The sequence below is a fragment of the Bufo bufo genome, chromosome 2, assembly GCF_905171765.1.
Source record: "Bufo bufo chromosome 2, aBufBuf1.1, whole genome shotgun sequence".
Taxonomy (NCBI): Eukaryota; Metazoa; Chordata; class Amphibia; order Anura; family Bufonidae; genus Bufo; species Bufo bufo.
The window spans coordinates 478255846-478271385 of record NC_053390.1 but is presented as its reverse complement, the minus strand read 5'-3'; the positions used below and the strand labels follow the sequence as shown (position 1 = coordinate 478271385).

The 15540-nt window shown below is 44.5% G+C and overlaps 1 protein-coding gene across 1 annotated transcript in view; it reads right to left on the bottom strand.

Annotated features, from left to right (window-relative positions):
- LOC120990939 (protein unc-13 homolog A-like) overlaps positions 1-15540 on the bottom strand; it is a 2175961-nt gene that overhangs the window by 1072665 nt on the left and 1087756 nt on the right. The window contains exon 24 of the mRNA XM_040419831.1: positions 10752-10841. Within this exon, the coding sequence (XP_040275765.1) occupies positions 10752-10841 (90 nt within the window). The remainder of the gene's footprint in view (positions 1-10751; positions 10842-15540) is intronic.

Below are 15540 nucleotides of genomic sequence, written 5' to 3'. Positions count from 1 at the left end.
AGGAGAGGAACCCTGAGACAAGACCGCACCCACCCCTACCTCAGAAGCATCAACCTCAACTATGAAGGGTAACGAAATATCAGGTTGTACTAGGATGGGGGCGGAAGCAAAACTCTCCTTGATATTAGAAAAGGCCTTACGCGCCTCTACCGACCAGGAAGAAAAATCTACCCCCTTTCTGGTCATATCAGTGAGTGGTTTAACAACAGAGGAATAATTCAAAATAAATTTCCTGTAATAATTGGCAAAGCCCAAAAAACGCATCAGTGCCTTCTGGTTCTCAGGAAGCTTCCACTCAAGCACAGCGCGGACCTTCTCGGGGTCCATGCGAAAACCAGAAGCGGAGACAAGAAACCCTAGAAATTGGATTTCTGGAACCGCAAACACACATTTTTCCAGTTTCGCATATAATTTATTCTCCCGCAGAATGAGCAAGACCTGACGTAAGTGTTCCTTATGAGTCTTGAAATCAGGAGAAAAAATCAAAATGTCATCCAAATACACTAATACAAATTTTCCCATTAAATGATAAAAAATGCTGTTGACGAAATGCTGAAAAACGGCTGGGGCATTCATCAAACCAAAAGGCATAACCAAATTCTCAAAATGGCCCTCAGGGGTATTGAAAGCCGTCTTCCATTCGTCTCCTTCTCTGACCCTAACCAGGTTGTATGTCCCTCTTAGGTCTAATTTGGAAAAGACTTTAGCCCCAACAACCTGGTTAAACAGGTCCGGGATCAGAGGAAGCGGATAAGGATCACGAATAGTGATACTGTTCAGCTCCCTGAAATCCAGACAAGGTCTTAAAGAACCATCTTTTTTCTTAACAAAGAAAAAACCAGCGGCAACAGGTGACTTCGAGGGTCGTATGTGTCCTTTTCTCAAACTCTCAGAGATATAAGCCCGCATAGCGACCCTCTCAGGTTGGGAGAGATTGTATAAACGAGATTTAGGCAGCTTGGCGCCTGGGATGAGATTAATAGGGCAATCATACTCCCTGTGCGGAGGCAAACCCTGAACTCCACTCTCAGAGAAGACATCCAAAAATTCAGAGAGGAAAGGTGGTACAGTCTTAGTAGAAACCTCAGAAACAGATGTTATGAGGCAATTCTCTCTGCAAAAGTTACTCCAACCATTTATTTTGCCAATCAATGGTGGGGTTATGTTTAGTGAGCCAGGGTAGCCCCAACACTAGAGGAGTAGGCAAACCGCTAAGGACGAAACATGACACATCCTCAACATGAGCATCACTCACAATTAAACGGATATTGTGAACTATGCCCTTTAATGATTTCTGAGAAAGTGGAGCTGAATCAATAGCAAAAACAGGAATATCCCTTCCCAAAGTGCATACCTGGAAACCATGAGTTATTGCAAATTGATTATCAATGAGGTTGACAGCTGCTCCACTATCCACAAAAATCTCACAAAAAATGCTCTTGCTCTCTAGCGCCACCCTAGCAGGCAGGACAAAACGGGAACTACAAGCAAACGGAAAACCTTCAATTTCCGCCTCAACCCTGCCAATAGTAACAGACAGAACATTTTTAAAAGATTTTTTCCTTTTTGTCTCTTTATTACTCCCAGAAAACTGCCTGAATCTCCTTGAGGGACAAACATTTGCCAAATGATTTATACCTCCACAACAAAAACAAACCCTCCCATGCGGGCTGAATCTTCTATTGTCAGAGGCAATCAACCCCAGCTGCATGGGCTCCTGCTCAGAAGGGGCTGACAGCGACTGAGACTCCTGCGCACAGAATGAGACCGCTGCACTGTTCCGAGACTGAGTAGGACAGGAAGGAGAGATCTCTCGTCTCTCTCTAAGACGCCTGTCAATACGAACGGCCTGAGACATAGCAGAGTCCAAGGAGATAGGCCTCTCATGAAAGGAAAATGCATCTTTCAATCCCTCTGAAAGACCATGGCAAAATTGACTTCGGAGTGCAGCATCATTCCAACCAGTATCAGCTGCCCATCTCCGAAATTCGGAGCAGTATATCTCTGCGGATTGTTTACCCTGGCATAACAGACGTAGTCTAGACTCAGCCAGACCAATACGATCCGGATCATCATATATCTGACCCAGGGCTAAAAAGAATTCATCCACTGAGCGGAGGGGACGTGCCCCCTCCGGTAGCGAAAAGGCCCAAGACTGAGCGTTACCCCTGAGCAGCGATACAATGATCCACCACCTTCCGTTCTTCATCACCAGAAGAATGGGGAAGAAGGCGAAAATGGAGTTTGCAAGCCTCTTTAAAACGCACAAAATTCTCACTACCCCCAGAGAACGTATCCGGGAGCGAGATCTTGGGCTCAGCACAAACTCCATGAACGCAAGCTGAACCGGTCACTTGAAACTGAGAAAAAATCCTACGGAGATCAGCTACCTCCAATGAAAGACCCTGGAGGCGTTCAGCCAAAAGTGAAACCGGATCCATGCTTGAGACGGTTTTGGCGGCTGATAATGTCACGGATGGTGTACAGGAAACAAGACAATACCATATAAACAATGTCTCTCTGGATCCACAACTAAGGAACAAAGGGAGACCCCTGCAATAGACCTGCCGCTCTCCCTCACTGCTCAGCCTATGCGAACACTCCAAAGGTGGATGGCCGCATATCCACGTTCCTCGGCTATCTATTACCTGAAGACCCTACAATAGTGAAGGGACACGACCACCGGCTCCCTACACTGACACGGAGGGAGTCAGGGTCACCTGGATCCAGAAAAGACAAAAACATAAATACATAAACAGCACTTATCTGCAGACGACTGAGGACTGAGGACTGGGAACTGGGAACTGGGAACTGGGAACAGCATGCACACACACTCCAGGAAGTTGTATCAGCCGCACACTACTGCATTATGGGGAGGAACTTAAAGGGTAGCGATCAGTCTGACTGCATGACAGCTGAGATAGACTAACGAGATGAGAAACTAAACCAAAACAAAGAAATTCAAGGAGGAGGATCTGAGAAGCTCCTGTGAGCGCTTCTCAGCTGTCTGGCTGTGACAGTATAATGACCTCTGACCCCATGCTGGGTATAATTACTAGATGTTGATTCAGTTACATATTTATTCCCAGAGAATTCTTGTACAGTCACTCAGAATAGGGAAAGCTTGTTCGAAGAACGACTGAAACGTTTTCAAGAAATCTACAGTACGTCCAGTTGCCTTGATTTATTCTTTACAGATGTATCTCACAATGACATATGCAGCAAAGGCTGCAAAATAAACTTTTTTTTGCCAAAACGGGTGTTAGTTTAATAACTGAATATGACAGCAGTATATAACCCTAGAATTTCAAACGTGCTGATGCTGCAAGGCCTGAAAAATTGTGTATTTTGCCCCAAAAAGGGTGTTTTATTAATAGAATATAAGCCCTGTATATACAGCGTGTATCTCACACGGCCTGACCCACACTAGGCCTCAATTAAAGATTTGTGCACCAAATGGCTGTATTTCATATAACTGAATAGAACTCCTGTGTGTATCTCACACGCCCTGAACCAGACTAGGCCTCAATGAAATCTGTTTGCCCAAAATGGCTGTATTTGAAATACCTGAATAGAACCCCTGTATTTAAAGGGTGTATCTCACACGCTCTGATCCACACTAGGACGCTATCAAAGAATTGTGCCCAAAATGGCTTTATTCCCAATAACTGAATAAAAAGACAGTATGTAAAGGCGGTATCTCACAATGACATCTGCAGCAAAGGCTGCCAACAATTTTTTTTTTTGCCCAAATGGGTGTTTGTTTAATAACAGAATTTGAGAGAAGTATATAACCCTGGAATTTCACACGTGCTGATGCTGCAAGGCCAGAAAAATTGTGGAATCTGGCAAAAAAGTGTGTTTTTAACCCCTTAGTGACCACCCATACGTGTTTTTACTGACGTAAACAAAGGGGGTTTTAACTAAACGGCTGGCTTTAATCAATCATTACATGTACTTAAAATGGTGTATTAAAAACTATAACTTGTCCTGCAAAAAATAAGACCTCTTACAAGTACATTTATGAAAAAACAAAAAAGTTCTAGCTCTTGGAATGCAATTTTTTAAAAATGTGCTTGGTCACTAAGGGTTTTAAAAAACAAGAAAATTATGGCTTAAATTGCACAATGACTAATCCAGATGTTGTATATTGCCAAAAAAGTGTTTGTTTTTTTTGTAACAGAATATGAAAGTTGTATATATTAAACTTGAATTTAACACTTGCAGATCTGGAAAAGTGTTTTTTGGCAGAAAATGATGGCTGTACAGGGAGTGCAGAATTATTAGGCAAATGAGTATTTTGACCACATCATCCTCTTTATGCATGTTGTCTTACTCCAAGCTGTATAGGCTCGAAAGCCTACTACCAATTAAGCATATTAGGTGATGTGCATCTCTGTAATGAGAAGGGGTGTGGTCTAATGACATCAACACCCTATATTAGGTGTGCATAATTATTAGGCAACTTCCTTTCCTTTGGCAAAATGGGTCAAAAGAAGGACTTGACAGGCTCAGAAAAGTCAAAAATAGTGAGATATCTTGCAGAGGGATGCAGCACTCTTAAAATTGCAAAGCTTCTGAAGCGTGATCATCGAACAATCAAGTGTTTCATTCAAAATAGTCAACAGGGTCGCAAGAAGCGTGTGGAAAAACCAAGGCGCAAAATAACTGCCCATGAACTGAGAAAAGTCAAGCGTGCAGCTGCCAAGATGCCACTTGCCACCCGTTTGGCCATATTTCAGAGCTGCAACATCACTGGAGTGCCCAAAAGCACAAGGTGTGCAATACTCAGAGACATGGCCATGGTAAGAAAGGCTGAAAGACGACCACCACTGAACAAGACACACAAGCTGAAACGTCAAGACTGGGCCAAGAAATATCTCAAGACTGATTTTTCTAAGGTTTTATGGACTGATGAAATGAGAGTGAGTCTTGATGGGCCAGATGGATGGGCCCGTGGCTGGATTGGTAAAGGGCAGAGAGCTCCAGTCCGACTTAGACGCCAGCAAGGTGGAGGTGGAGTACTGGTTTGGGCTGGTATCATCAAAGATGAGCTTGTGGGGCCTTTTCGGGTTGAGGATGGAGTCAAGCTCAACTCCCAGTCCTACTGCCAGTTTCTGGAAGACACCTTCTTCAAGCAGTGGTACAGGAAGAAGTCTGCATCCTTCAAGAAAAACATGATTTTCATGCAGGACAATGCTCCATCACACGCGTCCAAGTACTCCACAGCGTGGCTGGCAAGAAAGGGTATAAAAGAAGAAAATCTAATGACATGGCCTCCTTGTTCACCTGATCTGAACCCCATTGAGAACCTGTGGTCCATCATCAAATGTGAGATTTACAAGGAGGGAAAACAGTACACCTCTCTGAACAGTGTCTGGGAGGCTGTGGTTGCTGCTGCACGCAATGTTGATGGTGAACAGATCAAAACACTGACAGAATCCATGGATGGCAGGCTTTTGAGTGTCCTTGCAAAGAAAGGTGGCTATATTGGGCACTGATTTGTTTTTGTTTTGTTTTTAAATGTCAGAAATGTATATTTGTGAATGTTGAGATGTTATATTGGTTTCACTGGTAAAAATAAATAATTGAAATGGGTATATATTTGTTTTTTGTTAAGTTGCCTAATAATTATGCACAGTAATAGTCACCTGCACACACAGATATTCCCTAAAATAGCTAAAACTAAAAACAAACTAAAAACTACTTCCAAAAATATTCAGCTTTGATATTAATGAGTTTTTTGGGTTCGATGAGAACATGGTTGTTGTTCAATAATAAAATTAATCCTCAAAAATACAACTTGCCTAATAATTCTGCACTCCCTGTATTTCTAGCTTAAATTGCACACTGACTAAGCCTGCAAATGCACTAGATGTTGTAAATTGCCCCCCAAAAAAAAGGATTTAAAAAAAAAAAAAATGATTTGTGCTGTTTTTAATGCTTGGATTTCAATGTCCCAAAAGCTCAGATGCAGTGCTGGTGCACTGAGCTTGCATAAAATGGCCGCCACCGCCGCCCACCTAACTGACTTATAAAAGTTATTTTTTTTCGGTCACTGGGCTCAGGGCTGGATAAAAAATGTGTGCCCTGCACCCACACAACACAATGTATGTAAATCGCTGAGTTAGATTCACGTTTTGAGCAAAGATTCTCTCCTATTCTCTCCCTGAAATCACCAGCAGCATCCTCTAAGCACAGCAGAGTGACGTGCAGCGCTACGTGACTCCAGCTTACATAGAGGTTGGGTCACATGCTACACTGGCCAATCACAGCCATGCCATTAGTAGGCATGGCTGTGATGGCTTCTAAGGGCACATAGTTAAACTCTTGTTGATTGGCTGCTCTGCAGCCTTTCAAAAAGCGCAGAGAAATCACCGAACCCGAACTTTTACTGAAATGGTCGGGTTCGGTTCTGGGTTCCAAAAATCCTAAAGTTCGGTACGAACCCAAACTTTACAGTTCAGGTTCGCTCAACCCTATTCAAGGCACATATCTGGGCATAACTACTGTGAAGGGGGCACCTATCTGGCATATCTACTGTGCAGGGGGCACATATCTGGGCATAGCTACTGTGAAATGGGCACAGATCTGGGCTTAATTGCTGTGAAGTAGGCATCTCTGGGCATAACTACTGTGAAGGGAGCATATCTGGGCATAGCTACTGTGAAGGGGCACAGTGTGGGCATTACTACTATGTGCAGGTACAAAGGGGGAATAATTACTATGTGGGGGCATTAAGGGGAGTGGTTGTGTTAGAGGCATGACCTAGAATGAAAAAAATATATATACATACTGTAAACATATTGACCCATATTCACAAGAGGTTTTTTATTTACACGTATATATTTATATTTGTATGTGTGGTTTGGGTGGGGGGGGGGGGCAGGTATATTGCACAGGTGCCCTCTGCTGTCTCTGTCCGCCCCTGCCCAGAACTGTACACATTATTCCATGTGTTGTCTCACTAGTTATTTGTAAAGTGGTAGGACTATGTTCTTATCACAGGCATCTATGCTTCTTTTGATGCAAACCATTATCTTATTGGCCTTGGCAACAGCTGCCTGACACTGGCTTCTACAGCTTCGGCTACTTTCACACCTGCGTTAGGTGCTGATCCGTCTGGTATCTTCACAGACGGATCCGCACCTATAATGCAAACGCTTGTATCCGTTCAGAGCTGAGTGTGCTGGGGCAGCTGTCATGTGTATAGATGTAGCAGATCTGGGTGTGCTGGGGCAGCTACTATATATAGAGATATAGCAGAGCTGAGTGCGCTGGGGCAGCTGGCATGTGTATGGATGTACACTAGCTATCAAAGCTATAAACGAGTCTACAGTAGAAGTATTTTTTCAGTCAGTGGCTATGCAGCTCTTATAGCTGTGTGGTTAAGTGCCTTGCCTCTAATACAGAAGGTCGTGGGTTTGAGTCCCAGCAGAAACTTTTCTGAAATACAGGCTAAATTAGAATACACAAGCACTGACTCCATATATGGACAAGTGTTTTTTTTTGTTTTTGTTTTTATACTCGAATGTTACTGCCATATGGGAGGAGCGGGAGGCACTTGATACTGGAACATGGGGGAGGGGGGTTGGTGCCTGATACTGGCACATGGGGGGGGGAAGGAGAGAGGTACTTAATACTGGGACATATGGGGGGGGGGTTGGCACTGATACTGGCACATGGGGGGGTGGGTGGTAAGGAGAGAGGCACTTGATACTGGCACATTGGGAGGGGGGAGATGGCACTATGATACTGGCACATATGGGGGGGTGGGTGGTAAGGAGAGAGGCACTTGATACTGGCACATTGGGAGGGGGAGATGGCACTATGATACTGGCACATATGGGGGGGTGGGAAGGAGAGAGGCACTTAATACTGGCACATTGGGGTGAGATGGCACTATGATGCTGCCACATGGGGGGTGGGCGGGAAGGAGAGAGTCACTTGATACTGGCACATTGGGGGCGGAGATGGCACTATGATACTGGCACATGGGGGGAAGGAGAGAGGCACTTGATACTGGCACTTTTGGGGGGGGGGTGGCACTATGATACTGGGACATGGGGGGAGGAGAGAGGCACTTGATACTGGCACATGGGGGGGTTTGGCACTTGATACTGGCAGATGGGGGGTTGGAACTATGATACTGGCACATGGGGGTGGGAAGGAGAGAGGCACTTGATACTGGCACTTGATACTGGCACTTTTGGGGGGGGGGGCGAGATGGCACTATGATACTGGGACATGGGGGGAGGAGAGAGGCACTTGATACTGGCACATGGGGGGGTTGGCACCTGATACTGGCACATGGGGGGTTGGCACTATGAAACTGGGACATGGGGTAAGGAGAGAGGCACTTGATACTGGCGCATGGGGGGGGTTGGCACTATGATACTGGCACATGGGGGGTGGGAAGGAGAGAGGCACTTGATACTGGTACATTGGGAGGGGGAGATGGCGCTATGATACTGGCACATATGGGGAGGGAGCGAGGCACTTAATACTGGCACATTGGGGAGGAGATGGCACTATGATACTGGCACATTTAGGAGAGAGGCACTTGATACTGGCACTATGATACTGGCACATGGGGGGTGGGTGGGAAGGAGAGGCACTTGATACTGGCACTTTTGGGGAGGGAGAGGGCACCAAGATACTGGGACATGGGGGAAAGGCACTTGATACTGACACTTTTGGGGGGAGATGGCACCATGATACTGGGACATGGGGGGGGGGGGAGAGAGGCACTTGATACTGGCACATGGGGGGTTTGGCACTTGATACTGGCACATGGGGGGTGGGAAGGAGAGAGGCACTTGATACTGGCACTTTTGGGGGGGGGGGCGAGAAGGCACTAGGATACTGGGACATGGGGGAGGAGAGAGGCACTTGATACTGGCACATGGGGGGGTTTGGCACTATGATACTGGCACATAGGGGGTGGGAAGGAGAGAGGCACTTGATACTGGCACATTGGGGGGGAGATGGCACTATGATACTGGCATATTGGGGGGCGAGATGGCACTATGATACTGGGACATGTGGGGGGAGGAGAGAGGCACTTTATACTGGCACATGATGGGGGGGCATCTATGGGGACACTTACTGGCACATTATGGGGGGGGCATTATGGGAGTCCCTTTTAACTGGCACATTATAAGGCCCTTAATCATACCCAGTGTCACCCATAGCCAGTCTCTTGCCCCCCTTAATCATACCATGTCACCTTTGCCCAGTCCCCTGCCCCCCTTAATCATACCCAGTGTCACCCAGAGCCAGTCCCCTGCCCCCCTTAATCATACCCTGTCACCTTTACCCAGTCCCCTGCCCCTTTATCATACCCAGTGTCACCTTTACCCAGTCCCCTGCCCCTTTATCATACCCAGTGTCACCCATAGCCAGTCCCCTGCCCCCCTTAATCATACCATGTCACCTTTACCCAGTCCCCTGCCCCTTAATCATACCCAGTGTCACCCTTATGCAGTCCCCTGCCGCCTTAATCATACCCAGTGTCTGTCACCCTTAATTTAGGGGGGCAGGGTCTAATTGAGGGGGCAGGGGACTGGGTAAGGGTGACACTGGTTATGATTAAGAAGGGCAGGGGACTGGGTAAAGGTGACAGGGTATGATTAAGGGGGGCAGGAGACTGGCTATAGGTGACACTGGGTATGATTGTACTTGTTTGCACTTGCACTTAAATTATCTGTAATAAAAAAAAATATGTTTGTTACAAAGATCGTTTTCCTCTTTGTGTACGTTTAGGTGAACCGGGGGGGGGGGAAGGGGGCACAAGATTAGCTCGCACAGGGCGCCTGAACACCTAAGGCTAGCCCTGACTGAGCACTCATGGACATTATGGAACCACAAATCTTAGGATATCCATTAAGGAGATTGGTAGTGCGGGCTATAAGCCTTTTTACTGGATGGGCTAGTGTGAAACTAGCCTTAAAGGAAATGTGTCACCAAAGATTTTACCTGCCAGTTAAATCCAGCAACACATACTTTTTTCTAATATCTTTTTATTTTCTGATTGCAGATCTATTTATTCTATTTCCTGAAAATGATTATGGGGGCTGTCATCTTGCCTGAGTTGTTCATAACAGCATTTAGAAAGCATTAAGAAAATTGCTTTACAGCAGTCCCATGGCTGATCAGGAGGAGACCTTGTTTACTTCTATGAAAGATTGTTCTGTGACCTGTGCAGAGGTCATGGTACAAGAAACAAATAGATAAGCTTTGACAATCATATATTGTGAATGGTGGATCATGTCTTACGTATCTATACACAGAGGTGATACTATTATAGGCAGGATCAGACTGTCCTACGGTATAAGCAGGTAACTGCAGTAAAGTGATTTGTACAGACCAAGAAGTGGCACTGATTATTAAGCTTAGTGGCCAGTGCAAAAACTGCAGGATTGTATGGTCTTTGTTTAAATTTAGATATTGACATGGAAAATTAAAAATAACATAAATTCTTTAAAAATATGTTAAACATAAAACATGATTTGAACAAAAGGTAATTTTCTGATGATACATTTCCTTTAAGTATTCACCCTCTGTGTTAATTAATTACCTCACCTGCTATTACACATACTGTAGGAAAGGAATCTTGAGGAAATATACTGTACATCCACAACCAATCTTGCATTGGTATCACAGGTGGAATTTTATGATATAACAGCAATATTTGTTGTGCGGGATACATTTATATTAGTTTCACAGACCTTTTAAATGATTTTTCTCACCTTCATTCTGAAGAATGTGATACTGGTAAGTAAATCAACAGTAGATTTGAGGTCTTGAAGTCTCTCTGGGCTGCTAGCTGGAAAATTATTCTATAAGAAAGGAAAAAAGGAATTGGAGCATGTAGTTAAAGAAAATTTGTCACCATCAAACCCGACCATCTTCCCTAAATTATTGTAAAGGCTGGACAGATAAAGACGCTGGATCAGTATAAGTAATTTTTATCTTGGTACTCAATGGCGTTCCCTCACAGTTGCCCCGCAAAGAGTCCATACTAATGCAAATCCTAGAAAGGGTTCCTAAATGCTTCAGTGCACAAACCCCTTGAGAACTTGCTGTAGAGCAGGCATGCTCAACCTGCGGCCCTCCAGCTGTTGCAAAACTACAACTCCCATCATTCCCTGACAGCCTACAGCTATCATCCTACAGAAGGGCATCATGGGAGTTGTAGTTTTACAACAGCTGGAGGGCCACAGGTTGAGCATCCCTGCTGTAGAGAGTAGCATAGTATAAGATTCCCTTTTAAAAGGAATGCCATACTTCTCACAATAAGGGACATTTTAATATAGTCAATAATTAGTAACTGGTAATAACATATGATTTTGACTTTGAGGGTGGTGTGGCACATAGCATTTTTGGTGCAGCTTTTTAAGCCAAAACCAGAAGTCGGTTGGAAGGGAATAAGAAATTGTGGTAACAATTTTGAGACACTTTAAAGGGATCCTGTCACCTCGTTTTAGGTTATAGAGCTGCGGACATGCACGGCTAGATCTCCGCTAGCATGTCCGCAATATACCTACCTGCCCTATAGGGCTGTGTGCTTTTATTTAGTTTTAAATAATGATTTTAGAGATATGTAAATTACCCTGGTAAGGAGCCCAGGGGGCTGTACTAACCTTCTTGGTGCCCAGCCACGCCCCCCTGTGAAGGAGCCCAGCACCGCTTGTGTCCTCCGAATCTCCTCCTTTCTTCACAGTTAGATTGCCGTAATCTTGCCAAGCGCGAGCTTGCGTATGCGCAGTGCCGGTATAGTGTTCCTTCCCTGTGCTGGCATCAGCCTCAGGGAAGGAACTGCGCATGCGCGATCTCGCGCATCGCGAGATTACGGCAATCTAACTGTGAAGAAAGGAGGAGATAGGGAGGACGCAGGCGGTGCTGGGCTCCTTCACAGGGGGGCATGGCTGGGCACTAAGAAGGTTAGTACAGCCCCTTGGGCTCCTTACCAGGGTCATTTACATATCTCTAAAATCATTTTTTAAACTAAATAAAAGCACATAGCCCTATAGGACAGGTATATTGCGGACATGCTAGCGGCGATCTAACCGTGCATGTCCGCAGCTCTATAACCTAAAACGAGGTGACAGAATCCCTTTAACTTATCCAAGCCAAGTGATAAAATAAAATGTATTACTTAACATTCTACTTTATGTTGGCATCATTTTGTAAATGTCATTTTATTTTTTAGGATGTTAAAAGGCTTAGAATTTTAGAAGCAATTGTTAAAATTTTTAAGATAATTTCTAAAACCCACTTTTTAAGGACCGGTTCAGGTCTGAAGTCAATTTATGGGGCTTACATAATAGAAACCAAGCATAAATGATCCCATTTTAGAAACTACACCCCTCAAGCTAAGCCTCATTCACACGTCAGTGTTCCACGGACGTCTGCTGTACATGTTCTCCACGGACAGCACACGTCCCCATTCACTTTAACCACTTAAGGACCACAGGTTTATACCCCTCTAGTGACCAGGCTTTTTTTTACAAATCGGCACTTCACAATTTTAACGGTTTATTGCTCGGTCATGCAACTTGGCACCCAAATGAATTTTACCTCCTTTTCTTCTCACAAATACAGCTTTCTTTTGGTGGTATTTGATTGCTGCTGAGATTTTTTGATTTTCTGATATCAAAATAGACCGCAATTTTCTCAAAAAAAGTGTATTTTTAACTTTCTCTGGTTAAATTTTTCAAATATAATTACATTTCTATACAAGTTTGTGTCCGAATTTATTGTGCTACATGTCTTTGATAAAAAAAAATCCAATAAGTGTATGTTTATTGGTTTGCGCAAAAGTTATAGCGTTTACAAACTATGGTACAAAAATGTGAATTTTCTGACTTTCTGAGCACCTGTCATGTTTCTTGAGGTGCTAGAATGCCAGGATAGTATAAATACCCCCCAAATGACCCCATTTTAGAAAGAAGACACCCCAAAGTATTTACGGAGGGGCATGGTGAGTTCATGTATGATTTAATTTTTTTTCACAAGTTAGCGGAAAATGACACTTTCTGAGGAAAAAAATAAATAAATAAAGTTTCCATTTCTGCTAACTTCTGGCAAAAAAAATAAAAAATCTCCCACGGACTCACTATGCCCCTCAGTGAATACCTTGGGGTGTCTACCTTCCGAAATGGGGTCATTTGTGGGGTGTGTTTACTGTTATGGCATTTTGGGCGGGGCTAAATTGTGAGCAACCCTGTAAAGCCTAAAGGTACTTGTTGGACTTTTGGCCCCTTTACGCACCTAGGCTGCAAAAAAGTGTCACACATGTGGTATCGCCGTACTCAGAAGAAGTAGGGCAATGTGCTTTGGGGTGTATTTTTACATATACCCATACTGTGTGTGAGAAATATCTCTGTAAATTGACAACTTTGTATAAAAAAATGTAAAAAGTTGTCATTTACAGAGATATTTCTCTCACCCAGCATGGGTATATGTAAAAATACACCCCAAAACACATTGCCCTACTTCTTCTGAGTACGTCGATGCCACATGTGTGACACTTTTTTGCAGCCTAGGTGCACAAAGGGGCCCAAATTCCAATGAGTACCTTTAGGATTTCACAGGGCATTTTTTACGCATTTGGATTCCAAACTACTTCATGCTTTAGGGCCCCTAAAATGCCAGGGCAGTATAAATACCCCACAAGTGACCCAATTTTGGAAAGAAGACACCCCAAGGTATTCCATGAGGGGCATGGTGAGTTCATAGAAGATTTTTTTTTTTTTTGGCACAAGTTAGCGGAAAATTATTATTATTATTTTTTTCTTACAAAGTCTCATATTCCACTAACTTGTGACAAAAAATAAAATTTTACATGAACTCGCCATGCCCCTCATGGAATACCTTGGGGTGTCTTCTTTCCAAAATGGGGTCACTTGTGGGGTATTTATACTGCCCTGGGATTTTAGGGGCTCTAAAGCGTGAGAAGTAGTTTGGAATTCAAATGCGTAAAAAATGCCCTGTGAAATCCTAAAGGTACTCATTGGAATTTGGGCCCCTTTGTGCACCTAGGCTGCAAAAAAATGTCACATGTGGTATTGCCGTAAATTGACAACTTTGTATAAAAAAAATGGAAAAAGGTGTCATTTTTGACAAATTGACAACTTTTTCCATTTTTTATACAAAGTTGTCAATTTAGTTCTTCCTGGAATTTTAGGAAGGATCCCGTTTTCCCAGCCTTACAGTAGAGAACAAAACTATTATACAGAGCCAATTGAATTAAATAAACAGACACCTTCTTATACCAGCGTCTGGTGCGGCGGGTCACTAAATAGGGAGCCAACATCTGGTCATTGAAGTCCACCCCTCCCATGTGAAGGTTATAGTCGTGGACAGAGAGGGGTTTCTCAATGACTCCAGTTGCCCTTTCAATTTGTACTGTCGTGTCTGTGTGAATGGTGGACAGAAGGTAAACGTCCCTCTTGTCCCTCCACTTCACCGCGAGCAGTTCTTGGTCACACAAGGCAGCCCTCTCCCCCCGTGCAAGTCAGGTATTAACGAGCCGTTGGGGGAAGCCCCGTCGACTAGGTCACGCGGTGCCACAGCATTGAATTCCGACTAGATGTGGGTGCCGAAAGAGGGCCACGCTTGTGTAAAAATTGTCCACGTATAAGTGGTACCCCTTGTGGAGTAAGGGTGACACCAAGTCCCAGACAATCTTGCCACTGCACCCCAGGTAGTCAGGGCATCCGACCGGCTCCAGTTTTGAGTTTCTTCCCTCAGATTCTAAAACGATATGTATAGCCTGTGGCCCTTTCACAGAGCTTATACAGTTAGACCCCATACCAAAATGTACAAGGGACTAGTCTATGCAGATGTTCTGATTGGGGGTATACACATCTGCAAACCTGGATGACAAACGGTCTATGAGGGGCCGAATTTTGTGGAGGCGGTCATAAGCAGGGTGGCCTCTTGGATGACAAGTTTTATTGTCAGTGAAATGCATAAAGCGCATGATGACCTCAAAACATGTCCTGGACATAGCATCAGAGAACATGGGCATGTAATGTATTGGGTCTTTAGACCAATAGGACCGCAATACATTTTTTTTTTGTTAGACCCATGCTGAGGATAAGGCCCAAAAATATTTTAAATTCGGAAACTGTGACTGGTTTCCACCGGAAAGGCTGGCCATAGAAGCTTTCCGGATTGGTGGTTATAAACTGTGTGGCGTAGCGGTTGGTTTCTGCCACAACTAAGTCATAGAGATCCGCGGTGAAGAACAGCTCAAAAAACTCAAGGGCCGATCCAAAATGAGCTGTCTCCACGCGAACTCCAGACTGGGTGTTGAAAGGGTGCAATATGGGTGCGGCGGAAGCAGGGGATTGCCAATTTGGGTTTGCCAGCACCTCTGGGAGACTAGGGGCTCTACGGGCCTGTGAACGTGGTGGCTGCGACGGTGGAGTTACTGCACGTGCCACCGTACCAGCTTGAACTGCCCTTCTGGTGCTCCCCACTTCACCAGGGAATACGGCAGTGCTGGTAGAAGGTCCAGGATGTGCTGCG